This window comes from Mustela nivalis (genome assembly GCF_964662115.1).
Source record: "Mustela nivalis genome assembly, chromosome: 1".
In the NCBI taxonomy this organism is placed as follows: domain Eukaryota; kingdom Metazoa; phylum Chordata; class Mammalia; order Carnivora; family Mustelidae; genus Mustela; species Mustela nivalis.
The window spans coordinates 131,553,554-131,575,732 of NC_139020.1; the positions used below are offsets into that span (position 1 = coordinate 131,553,554).

A 22,179-nucleotide genomic window follows, 5' to 3' on the forward strand; every position below is an offset into this window, starting at 1 on the left:
CCAACCCTTTTTCTTTCCTGATTTTAATCTGCATCCTTTGGCAATAATACACTGTACCCATGAGTATAACAGCTTTCTGGAGTGCTGCAAGTCCTTCTAGGGAGTCACTGAAACTCAGGGAGGTCTTGGGGACCATCAAAAATGGAGACTAAAGGAAGGCAAAAGTTTCTTAGATAGGAAACAAAATGTACTAGCCATAAAAGAAGAAACTGATTCATAAAATTTACTGAAATAAAACTTTTCTGGTGATCAAAAGACATCATTAAGAAAATGAATAGACAAGCCACACACTGGGGAATAATATTTGCAGTACATATATCTGACAATATATAAAGAATTCCTACAATTAAAAAAAATACAAATAGCCCATAAAATGGGTAAAAAACTTGAAACAAGAGCTTATAAAAGAAGATATACAAATCATTGATATGTTATGAAAAGATGCTCAACATCACTAGTCACCAGAAAAATGCAAATTAACCACAATATGATACCATTTTCAAACCAACTGGGAATGAATAAAACAAAAAAGACTGATAATAGCTGATGTTGGCAAAGATGCACAACTACAGACATTATACAAGGATGCAAGCCACTGGAACCCTCATATATTCCTGATGGGAGTAGAAAAAGGTATAGTTACTTTTAAGGGTTTGGTAGTTTCTTATAAAGTTAAACACCTATCCTACAGAGCAACGAAATTTCTAAATATTTACCTATAAGAAAGAAAACCATATATCCATGAACAACGGCAAACAACAACATCTGAACACCTGTACAAGAATGCCCATAGCAGCCTTATTCCTAATACTCTGAATCTCGAGTTAACCCAGTATCTCTCAACAAGAGAATAAACGACTTGTAGTATATTCCTATAATGGAAAGTGACTTAATAATCCAAAGGAAGGAACTATCGCTACATGCAATACGGATGGGCTGTAAATGTGTCATGCTGAGTGAAAAAAGCTAGATGCCCAAGAGTGCACACTGTGTGGTTCCATTTATGTGAAGCCCATGGAAAGGTAAAACCAACATTTGGTAATAGGAATCAGAAGGTTGCCTTAGGGTGAAAGGTTGCAACTGACTGTGAAGGGACCCCAGGGAACTCTCAGGTGAAAGAAATGTTTACACCAGGTATATCGTTTCTGATGGAGGTCACATGGAGATGCGCAACTGCCAAAACTCATCAGGTGGAACATTTCCAGTCTGTATTTGGGTAAAACAGGACATGTAAATTAAAAAAGAAAAGGAGAAAGATCTGTCTGCTCTGGACTAGGTAGGAGATAGTATTGCCAATTTGCCAAAATTGGTTGGGAATTAACAACCCTCTCTGATATAAGAGAGCACTTTCAGACATGGATGTGTTGTTCACAGCACAAGGTAACTGAGCACACAAATATCGCAAAGTTACATTTAGACAGAAATCAGGGTCCTCTGAAATTCTCATTAGCCAATGAACTACTAATACTGGTAACCATGGACTTCTTGGGTTCACGGCTTGGGGAATATTATTAGCAATTATTTCTTTATGATTTTTTAGCAAGAAAATAGTTCTGAGCAATTGCAGTCATTATATAAGTAAATAGAATAAAGCCGAATTAAAAAAAAATTGTTGATCATATTAAATGGAAATTGTCCAGGGGAATTTTATAATGACTTTTAGGTATTCAAAACAGTATTTGTTTACTCAGTTATTAAACTAAATATTTGCTAACCAGTATGAACAGTTCCAGGTACTGTGCTAGGAATGTGAAGATTCTAAGATGCAGATCCTGACATCGGTGTGAGTTATTCTACAACTGAAGGTACAAAGCATTTATTTTATTAATATTTGTATTTGTTCTCTGTGCCAGATACTGAAGAAACAGCAGTGAATGAGGTAGATATGGTCCCTGTCCTCATGAAGCTCATCATATTCTAGGACAAGATTGATAGAAGGATCCTTGGGCTTCTTGGGACTCTGCACTTTCTCAGTACATTCTAGTTAGGCCAGGCCCAGAGAGGAGTCCTATGAAGGGCTGAGATCCTGCTCCCATGAAGAGATGCAGAATTATTAGCCACCAGGCATTCTGGGGTAAGAATGGATTGGATGCCATCACTCTCTCTAGGCATGGGAAGCCCAGCTGAAGAATATGGGATATATCTTAAGAGCTCAGGGTACTCTCCTTATTAGAATCTTCCTACCCTGGAGACTGGCTTCCTGTTAGATCTCATGCAAGGTTCCCGACAAGGGGCCTTCTGCAGAGGGCCTACCTACAGGATTATAATTCTGGAATCTTTCATCATTGATATGAATTGTTTAAACTATGCTCTGACATGGCGGTGAAGGTCAGAGAAAAGCTGGAGTAGTTAGCACAGATAATGTTCCTGTTGATCAGGTGAGTCGAGAGATCAGGAACTGAGCTTGGTACCTTCGGTCTTTAAAATGTTGGTGATACGAAATTGCTTCAGCAAGTTAAAAGGCTTTCAGTGTGGAGCCTCTGGAAAGGCACCGCTAGATAGAGTGACATGTGTTCTTGAGGCACTACTGCCATCTTGGGTGCCACCATTTCATCCCCTCTGCAGAGCAGAGAGAATTAAACATTTTGAGAAATCATGTTGTGTCATTTTCAAAACAGAAAATCCATGAACATTCTGAAATAAAGAAGGTATGTGATTCTACTCTTAATGTAAGCAACTGCAGTATTTAAAAACTATGAAATTCTGTTCCATGCCTACTCAACTGGGCATTTTAGTAGTTACAGATTCCTAAATAAATTGATAGGTCCTTCTGAAGGCTGGTCACAAATTAGATGTACTTATTTTTTTTTATAGCAGCAATTTCTGGTTATTTAAGGACAAAATTGGAACGAGATTTGAGTGTTAAATTGTCGTTCTGAGCTTAAAAGTTGAATGAATAAGAAAATGTCAATTCCCATTTTTAAAAAGAAATTTGCAAGTAAGTAAAATCAGAGCACAGTGAATATTATCCACACACGTAATGGAAAATCTACCACTAAAATACCTAGGCACTTGCTTTTAAAGACTTAATTATAGCAATCCATGGTAAAGCAGAGACGAGAAATCAGGCTTCTTGATTTCTAGAGATATTCTTATCCATGAAATCACATGTCATCTTTGCATCCTCATCCCTTATTTGGATAAGCAACACAAATAGAAGTCCACTGCCATAGATAAAGCAGGTATTAGTTCCCTGCTTTCAGGTGTCTGCCTGTCTCCTATCTGTTTTCTATTTATTGATCATTTCTGGGGGTTCCTGCATGTGTACACCACCCCCCATCATTCCTACTTCCTCTCTTGCTGCTTCATGACAGCCCCAAGGCATTAACCCTTTAAGAGCCTCTAAAAAGCTAAGAAAGTAGTTGCAAGGTTAATTATGGCTGAACGGCTCAGCCAGATAAAAGTCTGATAAAAGACCCAGATAAGATTTTGGGTCTTAAATAAGGAAATGGGGACCTTGCCAGTGGTTTCTCAGCTACAGTCGTTTTTGATCATGGATAAGCAAACCACCAGGGAATTATCTGGTGGTTAAAAAGAACTGGAAGAATTCTTTGGCAAGATTATCAAGTTTGGGGCACCTGGGTGGCTCAGTCGTTTAGGTATCTGCCTTCTGCTCAGGTCATGATCTGGGGTCCTGGGATAGAGCACCACAACAGGCTCCCTGCTCAGTGGGGAGTCTGCTTCTCCCTCTATACTTCCCTCCTGCTTGTGCTCTCCCTTTCAAATAAGTAAATAAAATCTTAAAAAAAAAAAAAAAGATTATCAAGTTTGTCTTAAATTATACTTCAATTGGTGACTACGGGTATTCATGTACCTTCACCAGTGCTAGCTTACTCATTCAGTCACTCACTCACTCATTCATTTATTCATTCATTCTAAATCACTTTCTTGAGGTATAACTGACATACAAACAGCTGTACATATTTAATGTGTACAACTTGATGAGTATGGAGATAAGTAAACACATGTAAAACCATCACCACCATCTATGCCATTAACATATCACCTCCAAGTTTTCACTCTCCCTCTTTACTATTATTGCTCATTGTTTTACTTTTTGTGTTAAAAACACTTAAAATAAGATCTACCCTCTTAGCAAATTTTTAACATATATTAATTAATTTATTATTACCTATGGGCACTATACAATAGATCTCTGGGACTAATTCATCTCTGGCTCATTTATTTTTAATTTTCTAATATGAAAGGTGAAAATGATACTTCATTGGTATTTTAATTTGCATTTCTATGACGAATTATGAGTTTGACTAGCCTTTTAAATGTTTATTTGCTGTTTGAAATTCTTTTAGTAGCGCCTACTATATTCTAGACACTATGTTAGGTGCTGGGGTATAGCAGTTAACAAGACAAAACGTACAGTTTACATTTCAGTGCAAGAAACAAACAATAAAAACAATAAAAAACCCATTTTTTTTAACCATTTCAGGTAATAAGAATTGCTATAAAACACAAAAACGAAAACAATAACAAAGTAAAGAGACAGAGTAAAAGGGTCCATCATTTTAGATAGGATAGTCAAAGAGAGGTTCTCTGAAGAGATGATATTTAAACACAGAGTAATGTGCCATGTGGATCCTTAAGGAAGAATCCAGGCTCAGAGCACAAAGCAAGCTCAAAGCTCCAGAAGTGGGAACACGTTTGTTTGCTTGAGGAATAGTAAGCAGGCCAGTATGGCTGGAGTTCAGTGAGAAAGAGGAAGAATGGTGGTAGCAAATGGGGTTGGAAAGACTGGAGGCCAGATCACGTAGGGCTTACCCTGCAGGTCATTAATGGAATGGTTCTGGGTAGTAGAGTGATAGGATCTGACTTACATATATCTGGCTGCTATGTGGAAAAGGTCTATAAAGAAGTGAGAAAGTAAAAAGACCAGTTAAGAGACTACACTAGTGACTTGGTATTGGGAGTATAGAGGGAAAGGTGATTTCTTTCAGGATATATTTTGAAGAGGATTTGCTGATGGTCTTGATGTGTGATGTAAGAGAGAACAATTCAAGGGCAATTCTAAGGTTTGATCAACTGGATTGGCTATTTACTGTAATAGCGAAACAAAGGGGAAAAGCAGTTTGAGGAGGTACAATCAAGAGTCTAGTTTGGAAAGTATTCAAGATACATGTGAGACAACCCAGAGGAAATACTGAGTAAATAGTAGAACACAAGAATCTGGAGTTCAAAGGAAGAGGTCTTACTAAAGATGTAAATTAAGGACCCTTCAGTCATAAATGGTATTTAAAGCCATGAACCTGGACTGAGATCATCTAGGGAATGAGTACAGTGAAGAAAGGAATTCTGGGGGGTGTTCTAAAATTTATAAGCAGAAAACGAGGGTCCAACAGAGCATGGCATGAGATGGAATGACCAATGAGATAGGATCTCATGTTTCTTACCGAACTGCGTAAGATCTGTATACATTAATGATAGTAGTTTATCAGTTACTTACACTACATAAATTTCTCCAATTTTCCAACTGGAAAAAAATTGCTTTTTGAATCAGCTTATTTTATTTTTGACATATCTACTTAAAAATAGTTGTGTAGTAAAATGTACCATTCCCTTCGTGATTTTTCCCACTCTTTTTAAGGTTAAAAAGTCTTCTAATAACCAGAGATCAGACAGACACCTGCATTTTATTTCTACTTTTGCTTGAGTGTACTTTGATTCAGTTGGAATTCGTTTTGGTGTATGATAATGTTATAAGTTGATATTCTTTCAAAAGATTTGTCAGGTTTCCCAACATCATTTACTAACTCTCTCACTGGTCTGTGATGTGCTCTTCACATATACCTTTCATTTGGTTCAATTCGGTTCAGTTCTTCACATATACCTTTCATTTGGTTCAGTCTGAAAGTACAACAGAGCTGGTGAAAAACCTTCCTTCCAATCATCACAATGATACTATGTATAAAAATTTCAAAGAGCATATAAGGAACTGCTAAAACAGAACCAACATTTTGAGAAGAAAAATGCAAGGACGGAAGGCTAAGTAGAAGAAAGATAAAATATGAAGGGTAGAAAGGAAAGGGTATAGCCCATTTCCTTTTTTGAAAAAAAAAAAAAAAGTAGACATTGAAAAATGTAAAAAGATAACATGTATACACACTTTTTTTGTTGAGTAACTTCCCCATGCCAGCCATTATCCTTAGTGCTCTCAAGTGGTAAGACAACGTGCCAGCTGTCAAAGGCTTAGATTTTGGTGGGAAAATTGGGGAGTCAGATGACACACATAAAGGAAGTCTGTAACTTTAGTGAGTAATGAGCACTATGAAAGTAAGACTAGGCAACGAGGTAGAGAGTGAGTAGAAGAGAAAAAAAACAAGAGGGAGGTCCAGGGGGCCTCTGTGAGGTGACCATTGGGTGAGCTCTAAATCATGCAGAAGAAAGAAAAGAGGGAAAGAAGGCTGCTCCAGGAACAGGGAAGAGCAAGTGCAATCATAAGTTAAGAGAAGGGGACAGTGGAAGGAGTGAAGGTCACAGAGATAGAGAATGGACCGAGGAAGAACATGTCAACACTACAAGTAGACTTTGGAGGCATTTATGTTGGGGTGTGACAGACTCTGTTGTCAACTGAGAGTTATTTGGCTGTTACGTGAAAACTAAAATGGTGGTGGGGTTGGGGAGAGTAGCGGAGCAAAGAAGGGATTCTAGCTAGAAAGATCTCGTATAAAAATACTGTGTTCTTTTAAACATACTTAAACTAAATATTTGACATGATAGGGTAGAATAGAAATACAAGTGTCTACACTGTAAGATTCCTGAGGGCAGGAGTTTTGTCTGTTTGTTCACTCAGCGAAGAAAATCGTGCATGCAATAAAAATTTGTTCAATTAAATGAACAAAGTGACTAAGGAGAAGATCCTTTCATTAGTGAAACAAGAATCTGATAAAATGAACAAACTGAAGAGCTTCAGAGAAGCCTCATTGACCATAGAGCTGGTGTCACAACGACACAGCACATTAAAATGAGATGGATTTCCATCAAGGATCGGTCACTTAAAAATAATATTACACTAAAACAGGGTTCAAGACACAAGGTTTAAATTTAGCCACTTTCTTGTAAACTTCTCACCCTCCAGACTATGAGTTTCTATGTGGCAAGAATTATGTCTTCTTTCTAACTCTCCAAGTAAGAGAAGAACACATAGAATGTGTGTACTCCATAAATGTATATTTAGGCTGCTGGAATCCTACTGAAGAAAAGCTAGCATACAGACAAAATGCTTAAGGAAAAAAAATTCGGACAACTTGGCAGCATTTATCATTACTAACATTTTAGTCTTCCAGTGTAAACTTTGAAATTACATTCTAATTTGAGATGGTTCTGGTTTGACAAGTTAACTCTTGAGACATCTGAGTACAGTATTATGAAAGAACAAAACTGCTCATCAACCCCTTATGCCAATGTTAATTTCTTTTAAAAGTAGAATTTTAATGTTTTTTTATTCCTACAGTGACCCTTAAAATTTCTATGTATATAATCACAAATGCACACACAAGATGCATTTATAAGCTTATTGTGTAGTTCTAAAGACAGTTGGGAAACCCAATTTTAATTTTGTTACTGAAATAATTTAAAAATATATTATAGAACTGCCTCTTTTCAATCAACAGCAAGGATCTAGAAAGACATTATACAAGTAGGCACAATTTATTCAGGTTTATTAGTGTTAGAAAGATGAAGCTGTCTAACTTCAAATTATAACAAATACTCTACTATTTTTCTTCTTACCACTGACAGCAATGTATACATTTTCTCATGCCTTAAAAAAAACTCAGATATTTTATTTAGTAGAGATGTCACTGCATGCATTAACCACCGATACGCTAAAATCTATAAATTTATTGTCAGCAAATGTGTAGAAATTCCTGACCATCTCAGAGAACATCTTTGTGGCTCATAACTTTCATCATTCAAGAAAGAGGACTTACCGGCTTTTATTCATGAGGTCTGCTCCACGTGCTTTGTAATAATCTAAATTTGGATGGAATTGGTAAGTCACTGGTCTTGGATTTCTCTATAGAAAAGAAAAATTTTAATGTAAAAAGCTATTTAAATTACACATTAACACATACAAGGACAAAAACAATTGTTTTTATATTCTTTCAGAAAAAATACATATAATAATGAAGTTCAATAATTAGTGTGCTTGGGTTTTGCTTTCATAGTTGAAGTTTTACCTTAAATGATTTTAGTCCTGATTAAACAATGAAATTATTTTTTATCTCTTACTTTTACCTGTCTCAAAGTTTACATATTTATTCCTGTCATTAGATTTTTTTCCCCAAGTACACTTAATACTACAGAGTGTTGTATTAGTTTCAGGTGTACAATATAATGATTCAACAATTCTATATTCTATATAAATTCACATTTCCAAGTGCTTAAGTGTATATTCTATATTCTATATAGAATATAGGATATAATTCTATATTCTATATAATTCTATAATATAATTCTATATTCTATATAAATTCACATTCCCAAGTGCTCAAGATAAGTGATTTATTTCTGATAATTTTGATTACTTTTAATATGACTTTCCAAAATACAGTAAAATCAAATTCTAACAAAACTGAAAAATTACACGAGATGTAACACAAGCACAGTCTACCCTTAAGGCCTGAGAGATACGAAGTGTTAAGAAAGCCGCGTTTTGGAAGGAGAGTAAAAATCCGTTGGTTTTGGATAACCAGAATGCCAAATATGCCCACTAGATGGCACACCGAGTCCTTCTCGAAAAATGAATCTGTTATTTTAGAATTGAGTAGTTCTTTTAAAGTTAGAAATTTCTATGTCATCTATTCTTATATACAAGTTTAATCAGTACCCAGGTAGTGAAAATATTAGCAGGGTGCCATCAAATGCAAAAGCAAACTGACCAACGAACATAAAAACAGCAATATGATGGCCTTTCTTGCATTTGATACTTATTCATAAACATTGTAGAAATGTCCTGAGATCATGAGGTCAGGGTCTCTATCTAATATGTTATTATCACTTACTGTGTCTACTATTTAAATGTGTCAAGTGCCTCATAGGCAAATAAAAATTAAGCCAATTCTACTTCATAAAAGTATGTTAATACACAGCTTAAATGAATACCATCTCTAAAAATGTTAAACTATATACATTTTTCATTAAAAAGTTTTACAAAACTTATAAATAAATGTGTTCCAGTGTTTACCTGAACTTATAATTCAAATTAATAACTAACTAGGATTTTGAATTAGAGCATGCCCTGTTTGAGAGATCTATCTAGACATAGAAAGGCTGCATTTTATCTTCATAGAAAATTACCAATATGCTTTGATATCAATCCTTGGAGCCATAATAATCCCAAGGCACTGATATACTTGTATGTATGCAGGGGGTATATAATTGCTAAGGTTAAATAGTTTGAAATTCATCAAGCTAACAAGCTGCATCTTAATGGCCATGATGGACCTTTTCTTTTTCTGCTGAAAAGAGAATATTTACACAGCTCAACCCTTTCATATCTTTTCCAAGTCAGCCCTAATCATCTGACAAAAATGACAATCCCTTGATTTAGCTCCAGCTACTACTCCTCTGGTTTGGTATTCAACACATTTCTACAATAATCAAATCTGAATGGCCTTGATGAAGATAACCGATGCTTCCATGACTACCGTACTATTAAGTCTAACAGTGCAACTTTTCTCTCTCTAGGAATTACACGGGTTTCCTCGTGGTAGCTGATGACAACCTGGACCCGAGTAGAATGGGAAAATAAAATAGAGGTGAAAGCCACTGGCAGTTTGCCAGCACATTCATGATTTATTTAAAAAATTAACTTCCGCAGGACTATCATTCATGACTAATTTTGCTCTTTATTCTCACTACCTGGAAATACATTTTGTTTTTGCTAATATTTAAAAGGCTTTTCTTCAGATTCCCAACAAACTAATAAAAGATTATGTTACTTTTTGCTAGAAAACAATGAAATAAGGGATTGCATGGAGCAATTTCTTGAAAACATCTTTATAAAGAAATGACAAGCAATTCAAGACACGAAGTGCTGATCTATCTAAGCACTTAAACCCATTATTAGGAATAATGATCTAACTTGAACATATGAATGAGGCTCAAGTATTGCTTTCACAGAGGCCGATTTAAATTCCTAGGAGACTTACTAGTATCAAAGGGAGAGGCAGTTTAAAGTATCGCTGTATTGGGATAAAAAAAAAAAAAAACAGTCAAAAGATGATGTTGGAAAAACAGCATTTGAAATGTAAGAAAATAAAATCAAGGGTTACAGTTGAAAGTTATTCAATAGGATTTTCTGAGAAGATGATGCTATTACTAAAACTTAACTATGTACACATAGAGATGATCTAGACTAGCACTGTCCAACCGAAATATGTCATGGGTCACAAATGCAAGCTTTAAATGTGATTTAAAATTTTCTAGCGAGCACATTAAAAAAATAGAAAAAAGTTTAATTAAATATAATATGTTGACTCAGTATATCTAAAATTTATCACTATAACAGGTAATCAATATAAAATTCCTTAAGATATTTTACATTCTTCCTTTTGTACAGTCTTTAAAATCCACTGTATATATTACACCTACAGCACATTTCACTTTGGATCAGCCATACTTCAAGTGCTCCACAGCCACATGTGGCTTGTGGCTACTGTAATAGACAGCATAGAACTAAATGTCTGACATGTACATAAACCAATGCATGACTGTAAGAACAACATGTATAGACGTGAACAATAAAAGGGCAGATATATTTTGATACGTTAAGATTCAGTCCTAACAGCTCTTCATTTGCCTATAATTCTTCTTTTACCTAAGTTAGTTTTCTGAATAGGGTTTTAAGAAGTCAAGAATTTTTTAACAATGTCCATTCACGCAGCTATGTACAAAATGATAACAATGGTTTCCTTAGGGGCATGAGATTAAATGAGTGTGATTCTACCTTAACACAACGAAATATTTTAAAAGTAAAGAGATACTTGCTTTTCTTACTTAAAGGGATTTTTATCCTAATAAAGTTTTCATAGAAGTGTAACAGTTCTGATTTTTAATTTTGAAAGATCTGGAATTTCCTCTAAAATATGAGCCAGTAGAATTCTACATACATAAAACAATGTAATGTAAGAGAGAACAGACTCCATAATAGCTGTAATTTTTCATCATGTAGGACAGGGATATCAACAGTTTTAATAGTATGTCTTTGCACAGACTGGAACGATTACTAATTATTTTAAATCCATTTTTACACAGATAGGATTTTGACTATTAGAAGCTTTTCCAAACCAATGTACACTAAAAACAAAAACAAAAACAAGCCTCTTGTTTTGGTGAATTTTTCTTTGGAAGAAAAACAACAAAATGGTGATCATAACTGACATTGGTCTGTGTACAGAGAAATACCAATTTTGTTCCATGATGTGGGAAGTCTATATAATTATACATGAAGATACAGAAATTACAGATTCAGTTCACCCTGAGTTGATCATGCCTCTCCTAGACCAACCCAGATGGACTCGAGATACATCTTCTATAAGCTTGCAGCTAAATACCAGTACCAGTCACCAAATTCTTCTGTTAACAAGCCTTTAGAGCTTTTCTTAAAGCTTTCTCTTCAATATTTTATTTTATTTCATAAAGAGAATGTTGAAAATCCCACCCATGGCACAGACAGGCTGGATTTTTGGGAGGCATCTTAAAGCCTTGTGGACAAAATGACTTCCAGAAGCAGAAACAAGCATTCTAGAAGGAAGTATATGGGAAAACCAAACCCAACCCAACCCATGCTGTGTTTCTGAATTTCCAAAAATGCTTTTGTTAATTTGGCATGATGACAAATCAGTTTTTAAACAGTACTTAAAAGACAGCGATCGCTGTAAAAGTGACTGAAATCTATTTAACCTCTCCACTGCAATTTAAGTTCTACACTTCTAAGGTCTCTGTTACACGCTAGAAAGCCGCTCCTTTCTAGGAGCAAAAGAAAATGTAACTGCAGGTAAAACAACAACAACAACAACAACAACAAACCCCCTCTCCCTTATGGAGTATGACTTCTGATGGTGGCTACCTCCCCTCTGTTCTCCTCTATATGGAGATCATAGATCAGCATATCACCTCCCGCCCCCGCATCCCTTCTCTGAATTGTAATATTTCAGTATTTTAAGCTCACTTTGTGTGCTAATATACAAAAATTTAAATGTTAACACACACTAAGTACAACTAACTGTAAGATACTATAGGAATAATTCACTACAATATGGTACATGGCAGTTTTCCTTGTTCTCAGCCTGGGGATATCAAACTCATCCAACAAAGGTCATTACAAATAGTACTTTCTAGATTGATCCCTTAACTAAACTTACCCTCACTTAAAGATGACTATCTCCTTTTGAACTGTTATATAGAGAGCACAGAAGGAAAAGAGTCTGAAGTATTCATCCTGCTTGGAACAACACAATGTGTTTCAAAGGGCTGGCTATTTACAAACACATGTAGAACTGAGAGGAGCAAAAGAAAAGCAATTCCCTGTGACTCCACTGACCCCTTCTCTAATTTATGAATGTACCAGGAGGAGTTAAAGTTATATGTTAAAAACAAAGGGACTAGGGGAAACATCAGTCATCTGCTGCTGGCAGGTGAGGCAAGGATCAGGGGTCGGTGAGGGTCCCTGCTCCACCCCCCACTAGCTGAGCCCTTGTGCCATGTCAGTTACACCCCTAGCTCTAGTTTCCTCATTGAAAACTTGCAGTAACGAGCATGAGGTGTGCAGTATGGTGCCGGGCACTTGATAAAAACTCAATGAAACGGAAGCTGTGATTATCTCCTGATAACACTGACAAACAGGCATTTGTGAGCAAAGCTGATAGTCCATCAGCTTAAAATCCATGATACGTAGAGAAAGTGATGCTTTTGAAGAACATATATAAATTTGGAGTAGATATTTATCGACCATTACATTTTTTTAAAAGCAGAAACACATATTTAGGAAAATATTTCATGTATACTGGATCTCCTCTGTGGGGAGAAAGACTGTTTTACTCCTAGAAATAGAGTCCATGTATTTTTATAAATTTTAAAAACCTATAAAACCATATTAATGCACATTTGCTTGCCAGCTTATGAGGTTATAATAATTAAAGCGATTTCCTGCAATATGTCCAATTATCACTTTTATAGTTTATTGATCACAATTTTACCTTAAACTGATAAAGTTCTTGTAGCACTTGTTTAACAGAAAAGATTGTTTACAATATAATGCATGTTTCGCATGAAGAAAAGAAAATATTTGACAAACGAAGAGTTGCTTAGTTTTCATTTCCCTATTATCTTGCTACCAACTCTTAATTTTTCACATGCCAGATTAGAAAAGGGGAAAAAATAAGGCTCAGAAGGAGAAGCAGCACTGTAAAAATATGTCGAACATTTCTCTTTGATGAAAAATGAGACTCTTATTTTAGTGAATATGTTATTGCCTCAATGCTGGGGGAAAAGCAACCGTCATTAGAAAAACGAATTGCTCAGCTGTTTATAAGCAAAAAGCTCTAGGGGAATTTCTTAGGACCCCAAAGGCAAAGCATTACGGGGTTATGCAAACATATGTTGCAGGTGTTTTAGGGGAGACAGGTGGGCAAACCTCCACCATGGAAGAGGAGTGAGTTTAATACGCTGTAAGTGAAACGAGAGAACCCACATGCATCCAAGTGTGGGGGTGCCATGATGCCGGGGCTGTAGAGCAAAACCCGCCCTAAAATTATCTTGTTAGTGCCAAGCAAACAGAATTCTTTCCTTCTTGTAGTTTTATAGAAAACAAACACTGCCAATTACTTTTTTTTTTTTTTTTTAACTAAAGGTATTTTAAACCTGGAACAAAGAACAGCCTGAAATAGCGATAATTATCCAAAAAAAGATAAGGATGAAGTATTGTTGCCTTTATTTAAACAAATATTCCTAAGGAGACAGTTTGTTGTAATATCCCCTCTTTGGTTCACTAGGCAACATTAGATTTATCATAATTCTCCTAAAGCCTAAGATATTTCTATATTAAAATGCTAATTTTGTCTTTTCTTTTGCCTGTAATTAAAGCTGGGGAAATTTGTGATCTGATATTCACTGATTGCTAGAGGGTCCACAAAGGTCTCACTATTTCTGTTTCTTATTGCCACATACTGCCCTCTTCATTAAAATTAGATAGAGTAACATAGTGGATCAAAAAGGCAGACCTTATAATCCTAAATGCTCACAAAATTCCCATTTAAGAAAAAATATATAAAAATAAAATAAGTGGTATTAGCTAGATATTACTGTCAAACCTAGACTTGCTATCTTATTTCCTTCCTCGTCATTTATCTGAGAGTTCATTCTTTTTTATATTACTTGTTGAGACAATACTCATTTTACTACACATAACTATAAAAATAGTGTATTGAGCTATGCCTTCCTTATTTAAACCATTTTCCTTTATTCTTTAAAACAACTCATACCATGAATTAAATGTCAAATACTTAGTATAAAATAAACTCACAAAACAACAGATTTGGAAAAATAAAATCTAGTTTGATAGTTGTGCAATATTACAAATCCAAAATGTAGATACAATGCATTCATCAAGTTAACACAGAGAAAAAAACAAATCTTTGTAACAAGGTTGCAAATTAGAGTACTATTCCAGTACCAGGAATAAAATGACCTCTGGTTTATATACTAATAATTCTGATGTATTTTGATGGGACATATATATATGTATATAGAATTAGAATATGAGGCATTAAGAATTTTAGTGCAATTGACAGAAATATTTAGGCAGCTATACTCTATGCATCTACAGATTAAAACTTAAAGAGAAAAATTTAAAGCCCTTAAAAAAGTTAAAAAAAAAAGGAAGCAAAAAATCATTAATTGGATAAAGACACAGACAAAACCTCTGAACCCATGCCAGCCTCATTTTACATACTGAATAAGCCCAATTCCCTAAAGTGACATCCCCATCTATACCCTGGCAAGCCGAGATCTCAGATGGCAGAGAAGCATTTTAAACCACCTGTGCGTTATGCTCGACTGTAGATTCACACAATAAATAGACACCAAAAGAGAAATAAATTTTTTTCCTTTTTTAAAATATATTTACATTTTTGAATTTAGCATGTAGGAAGATGCCAGTTTAACATGCCCCCCAATACATACACACATACATACACACACACACAAAGTAGTTTAGGTCTACATGTTTTCTTTGTTACTAATACTGGGCCTCAAAACATTCCTTTTGGTTAGCTCTTTTCAGTAGTACTGAACTCTTCACCTTTTTCCCCTCCTTAAATGTGAGCAGGATGGGGGAAATATGTTACTTGAGTGGTTTAAAGAAATACGGAAACCTGTTTGTCTTTGCCCAAGAGTGGTTCCCAATCTTCAATGATACAAAGGAAAAAGGAAGGAGGCATTCTCAAAAAATATTCCTAAATATTTCAATTTGGGACTTCAAGCTAAAATCTTTGATATGAAAATTATCATTATAAATTTTTATCTTTAAAATGTTAAAATAAGTTTAAACAACGTATCATCAAAATAGAAGCAATTCAAAACTGGTTTTAGGGCTTTTGAATCCCAAAGAAGCCTAGGTGACCCGATGGGGAGGAGAACACTGGTTTAAGAAATGTTGCTTCCATCTTCTTCTCTCTATCTTCTTCCTTTTCATTACCTGCTTTGCAATTGCCAAGATAACAAAAGCTAAGATCCTGCACACTGAGGCCTGGTAAAAGGAAGCCTCGCACAGCCACAATTCTCATGCAGTTTGGGGAGTAATTTCAGTGATAAAATTACTCGAAATTAAATTCATTTATTATATAAATCCACTCTTACAAAGGTCATTCACTTACACTATATTTTTTTATGCTTTCTAACATAACAATGAAGTATCAGTAATGAAATTTAAAATGTCTATATGAAGAAGGAAATCAGAAAACAACCATAAGTAACAGATTAGTTACGTGTTCCTGAGTGAGACCAATCTATACTTAAGAAAGTGTGTCAAATTAGACCACTAAAAAAGTCCCTATAGATGGACTCTTGCCTTTCTTATTTTGTTCAAGATTTCATGTATCATAAAAAAAGAAAACCAGACGCAGGTACGAATTTTCTCTTAAGAGTAGATAGAGTCATAAAACATTCTCTTTTTAACCAGTAACTCTGGATACAGGTCAGTCTTAAAACCACAGCCCCTTCAAATTATGCAGTGATAATAACTGGCATGTCAACTGCACGCCACTCACAGGACAGTCTATGCTTGGGGTGCTGATCTTTTTTGTGTCGTGGACTGCTCTGCTTTCTGGTGATGACTTTGGGCTCCTTTACACAATAATGTTTTCAAATGTATAAAATAAAATAAATAGGGTTATAAAGCAAACCAATTATGCTGAAATGCTGTAATCAAAATATTGAACAAATTTATAACATAGTGAAATGTACTTTTATATTAATGTATTAAATAAGATATAGTGGCTGGTCTAATCATTACTATAATTTAGAAGTAGCAATGAATGTAAATGGTATTTCAAGATATCTTCATCAACTATAATGTGATATAGAATATCTGTGATTGCTATTAGTGAAAATGTCTGAGCTGCTGACAATACTACCGCAGTTTGTTATCTTCATCCCTCCTTGAAGGAAATACTAAATTTTAGTAAGGGCTTAGTGAAGATAAAGATGTACATTTTTCCCATCTAAGTTCTCAGAACTCCCTGAATTCCACAGACCATTTGGGGGCTTTTCTCAGAAACTTGAAGGGTGGCTATGGAAAACAGCTTTTATGTAGGGACGCAGAGTCCTATGGATACCACTGGATTAGTTTATTAACCTTTTTACTGAAGAGATGTGGGCAGAGGTAGTAGTCAGATATAAAACAACCACAATAGCACAGGAGCTCTAGAGAGCTCCTGCTGTGCCAGGCTTTAACCCTTCAGATGCTGCATTTCCTTAACAACTGACATCAAAGTACTTCAGTATCTTAAAAACTGGTATACCTGTAGCACCAGAGGAGTGCCAGACGTGGAGAGAAATAGCATTTAGAAGTAGGGATGTTTAGAAGTACTGGTTTGCCCTGGGTAGCATCCTGTACCTTATCTGCATGAATGAGAAATGAGGTTATATGGGGGGTGAGGGTGAGGATGATGGGGAAGTGCTCCGTGACAGAGAAGCAAGCTGTCTACTTCTGGAGAGCCCACTCTTTCTGGGCTAACTTCTCTGATTTCCCTACTGGTGTGGAACAACTGATGGCATCCAGATTTGTAGAAGGATGCTTCATAAGTGGGGTTGTCCATTCACCACTTTTTTTTTTTTTTTTGAGGTAGCTGATCTTTCTTTTAGTCTATAGTCAATCAAATGCTCTAAGAAAATAACTGTTTTAAGAGGTAATTCTTTCCAAAGAATCGAATCAGTTAGCTGGGGTCCAAGATTCCCCTGGTTGGAACTTTTAATCAGTGAGATGAAATAGAGCTGGATACTTTGTAGTGATTCAAAAAGTAGAATGAGAAGGGCTTAAGTAATCAATCCATCTAGGTTATAAGGAATCTTTGGAGGCCATTTCTTCTCTAGTAGTTATTCTCTGTGGAAGTACAGAGCTCTTATTTCCCGGGAGACTGCATTGAGAATGCCCTCAAGAGAGATGACTTACTTATTAGATGAAAGGGGGAAAAAGTACAGAAAAGCAAAGTATAATTCTTTCACTGCATTTTTTTTTTAACAGAAATAGTTTGCAGAATTTGATGAGATGATCTTAAAATTTATAGGGGAATGCAAGTGACTCAGAATAGCTAAAATTATCTTGAAAAAGACAGAGTACATGGACTCATAATTTCTGATTTCAAAACTTATTACAAAGCTATAGTAATCAAGATAGTGTGGTACTACCACTAAGGACAGACATATAGATCAATGAAATACAAGTGAGACTCCAGAAATAAACCCTCATATTTATGATTAGCTAACTTTGGAAAAGGGATATGACAATTCCAGAGGCGATAGATTAGTCTTTTCCAAAAACACAACTGGCTATCCATGTGCAAAAGAATAAATATGGACCCTTACCATACATGTGTGTACTTACCATACACACAGAATTGATTCAAAGTAGATCACAGACCTAAATGTAAGAGCTAAAACTATCAAACTCTTAGAAGAAAACACTGGAGTAAAATTTCTTTGTGATCTTGGGTTAGGCAATGATTTCTTAGCAATGAGACCAAAGCTCTAAGTGATAAAAGAGAAGATTGATATGTTGGACTTCACCAACATTAAAAACATTTGTGTTTTAAAGGATACCATTCAGAGAGTGAAAAGACACACAGATGAGAGAAAATACCTGCAAATCAGGTATCAGGTAAGAGTCTTATAACAAGAATATATAAAGAACTCTTATAACTCAACAATAAAATGACAACACAATTAAAAAATGGGCATTTTTAGAGACATTATAGACATTTCTCTAAAGAATATGTACGAATGGCCCATAAACACATGAAACTATGTTTAACATAATTAGTACGAAGAGGAATACAAATCAAAACTAAAATGAGGTACCATTTGATACCCATTAGAATGGATATAATAAAAAAGACAGGAATAACAAGTGTTGACAAGGATGTGAAGAATATGGGTTCTAATAGATTTTTGGGGGAATGTAAAATGGTGTAACCACTATGCAAAACAGTTTGGCAGTTCCTTAAAAAACTGAATGTAGAGTTCCCATATGACCAAGCAATTTCACTGCTAGGTATATATCCAGGAGAAATAAGAGTATGTCCACAAGAAAATTTGCATAGGAAGTGTTCACAGCAGCACTACTCATAGTAACTACAGAGTGGACACAACCCAAATGTCTACCAGCTGATGAATGGATTAAACAGAATGTGGTATATCCATAACAGAATATTATTTGGTGATAAAAATATTGATACAAGCTACAGCATGGATAGACCTCAAAAACACTATGTTAAATTAAATGAAAACACTATGTTAAATTAAAGAAGTCAGTCACCAAAGACATACCCTACTGTATGATTCCATTTACACAAAATATCCAGAATAGGCAAAGCCATAGGAACAGAAATTAGATCAGTGGTTGTCTATGGTAGGATGGGGGGAGGGGAAGAAAAGTGGAGAATGACCACTAGTGGGTACAAAGGTTCTTTTGGGTATGATGAAAATGTTCTAAAATTAGATTATGATGATGGCTGTACCTCTCTGTAAATATTATTAAAAACCATCCGGTTGTGTGCTTTAATGAGTGAATTTTTTATTCGATGTAAATTATATCTTAATCTAGCATTAAAATCAAGAAGTATGATATATGCTGGTAAATGAATACACATACACATATGTTTTTCTTTTCTTTTTTCCAGAAGGAGAAAAGAACTGATGTAGGCAGAGGAGAACTAGACAGAGAATTTGTTTTTTACTTTGTATTTTTTCATACTTCTGTAATTTCCTTAACATGTGCCATATTATTACACTCCCATCTGCCTATTGATGGAAGTTATTTCTACAATGAGTTTATGTACCAGGACCATTCTGATTTCTTCTTTATACTTTTCTGCACTACATGAAAAATAAAACTTATCTCTTTAATGCTACTTAGAATAAAAGATAAAAAGTCTTTTATATCTTTCTCAGTTTAGTTTTGCACTCACATCACACATATCATAGATTAAATAAGTATGCAGAACACTTTACAATTTTGGCTGAAGCTGTCAGTCTATCTGTCAGTCTATCTTTCCCAGAAGTCTATCATACAGTGTTATGCTTACTTTTTTAAGATTTTATTTATTTAGTGAATCATTTTGACCTTTAGTAGGACTGCTTTTTTCCATACAAGCCTTTGAAGATCTGGGAATTCAGATGAGACTGACACTCGAAGGTCATCTAGAAGCCTTAAATGGCACCAACTATGGCATTTAAGTACAAACTAACACACATACACACATGTAATCTCACAGATCTGGCAGTAACTCCTTGTAAACATACCCTCAATTTCAATCCTTCCCGTCCAATCCTTTTTATATTCATCTTTTCACTATCACCTCTCTGCATAAGAACTCCTAAACCTCCATCTCCGGTATCAACATTTCAGACGGCCTTTTAGACAGAAACTTAGACCCAGGACATAAAAGTCTAGGCTGAGCAAGTTCTATCATTCTGCCTTCTCCATGTCTCCTGTGGCAAGACCATACTGATGTATCACCATGACCCTCCCTGTAATTTAGACATGTCTTAATTTTTGCTTTGACTATTCCAAGTCTCTAATCTCATTCTTCAGTGATCCATACGTATAATGTCACCAAAACACCTTTCAAAAATTTAGGCCTGCTGGTCTTTCATTTTTTTAATTACCTTTCTCAGATTCTGAATCAGGTCTTGAATGCAAATTGAATAAAGTTCTAATTTCTTAGCATGATATTCAAGGACTTTCATGACCTGGGTCCTAAAATACTTCTTATATTACCCCCTATATTGCCCTACATTTCACTCACAACTAACTATGGACATTCCCCGTATCTCTAGACTTTAGGTAAGCGGTTCCCTCAGGACAGACTTGTCTACTCACTATTCTCTTTTTAAAATCCTTATTCTCAGTTCAAATACTACCTCCTACATGAAGCCTTTTATGAATTTCCTCCTTACTCCAATAACTCCATTCCAACAGCTTGCTAATTTTAAGTTAATTCTGCATGTATTTCATCTTGTCTTACATTGTAGTTAGTTGTATACATGTCTACCTTCCATGTAGAGTATAAGTTCACTGAGGGCTGAGCCTATGTCCAGAACGCCAAAAGCAGAGGCAGTCTCTGCCTCCAGCAAAGTGTCTAGTACATAGTATGTGATCAATGATTGTTTATGAACTAGATAAACCAAAGAGTTTGCCAGAGTCTGGCTTTTAAACAAACAGTTGCAGAGGTGATATGAAAACCTTAAAGACTCCATCAAAAGCTACTAGAACTGACAAATGAATTCAGTAAGGTTGCAGGATACAAAAACTACAGAAATCTGTTGCATTTCTATACACCAATAATGAAGCAGCAGGAAGAAAAATTAAGAAAACAATCCCACTTAACAAGTGTACCAAGAAGAATAAACTAGGAATAAACACAGCCAAGGAGGTGAAAACTCTAAAACACTGATGAAAGAAATTGAAGATGATACAAATGGAAAGATATTCCATGCTCATGACTTGGAGAACAGATACTGTTAAAATATCGATACTGTCCAAAGCAATCTACAGATTTAATGCAATCTCTATCAAAACACCAACAGCATTTTTCATAGAACTAGAAAAATAATCCTAAAATTCGCATGGAACCACAAAAGACCCTGAATAGCCAAAGCAATTTTGAAAAAGAACAAAACAGGAGGTGCCACAACCCTAGACTTCAAGATCTACTACAAAGTTATACAATCAAACCAGTATGGTATTGGCACAAAAACAGACACATAGATAAACAGAACAGGATTGAGAGCCCAGAAATAAATCCACAATCACATGGTCAATTAATCTACAACAAAGCATCAAGAATATCCAATGGGAGAAAGACAGTCTTTTCAACAAATGGTGTTGGGAAAACTGGACATCCACATGCAGAAGAATGAAACTGGACCACTTTACTACAGCACACACAAAAGTAAACTCAAAATGGATTAAGGGCCTAAATATAAGACCTGAAACTACAAATATCCTAGAAAAGTGCACAGGTAGTAATTTCTCTGACATTGACCACAGCAACATTTTTCATGATACGTCTCGTAAGGCAAGAGAAATAAAAGTAAAATTTAACTATTGGGACTAAAACAAAACAAAACAAAACAACAACAAAATAACTTCTGCACAGCAAAGAAAACAATCAACAAAACGAAAAGATAACTTGCTGGATGGGAGAAGATATCTGCAAATGATATATCCGATAAGGGGTTAGTATTCAAAATATGCACAAGAACCTATACAACTCAACACCAAACCCCACAAATAAAAAATGGGCAGAAGAAGACAAGAACTGAGATTTCTCCAATGAAGACATCCAGATGGCCAACAGACACATGAAATGATGCTCAATATCACTCACCATCAGGGAAATGTAAATCAAAACCACAATGAGGTTATTACCTCACATCTGTCAG

At 35.3% G+C, this 22,179-nt stretch overlaps 1 protein-coding gene across 15 annotated transcripts in view; it reads right to left on the reverse strand.

Moving 5' to 3' along the window:
- The window catches only part of TBC1D5 (TBC1 domain family member 5), a 546,098-nt gene that overhangs the window by 80,155 nt on the left and 443,764 nt on the right, over positions 1–22,179 (reverse strand). For all 15 annotated transcript variants that reach the window (XM_082684967.1, XM_082684972.1, XM_082684966.1 and 12 more), the window contains one exon: positions 7,944–8,029. In XM_082684967.1, coding sequence (XP_082541093.1) covers positions 7,944–8,029 — 86 coding nt within the window. The remainder of the gene's footprint in view (positions 1–7,943; positions 8,030–22,179) is intronic.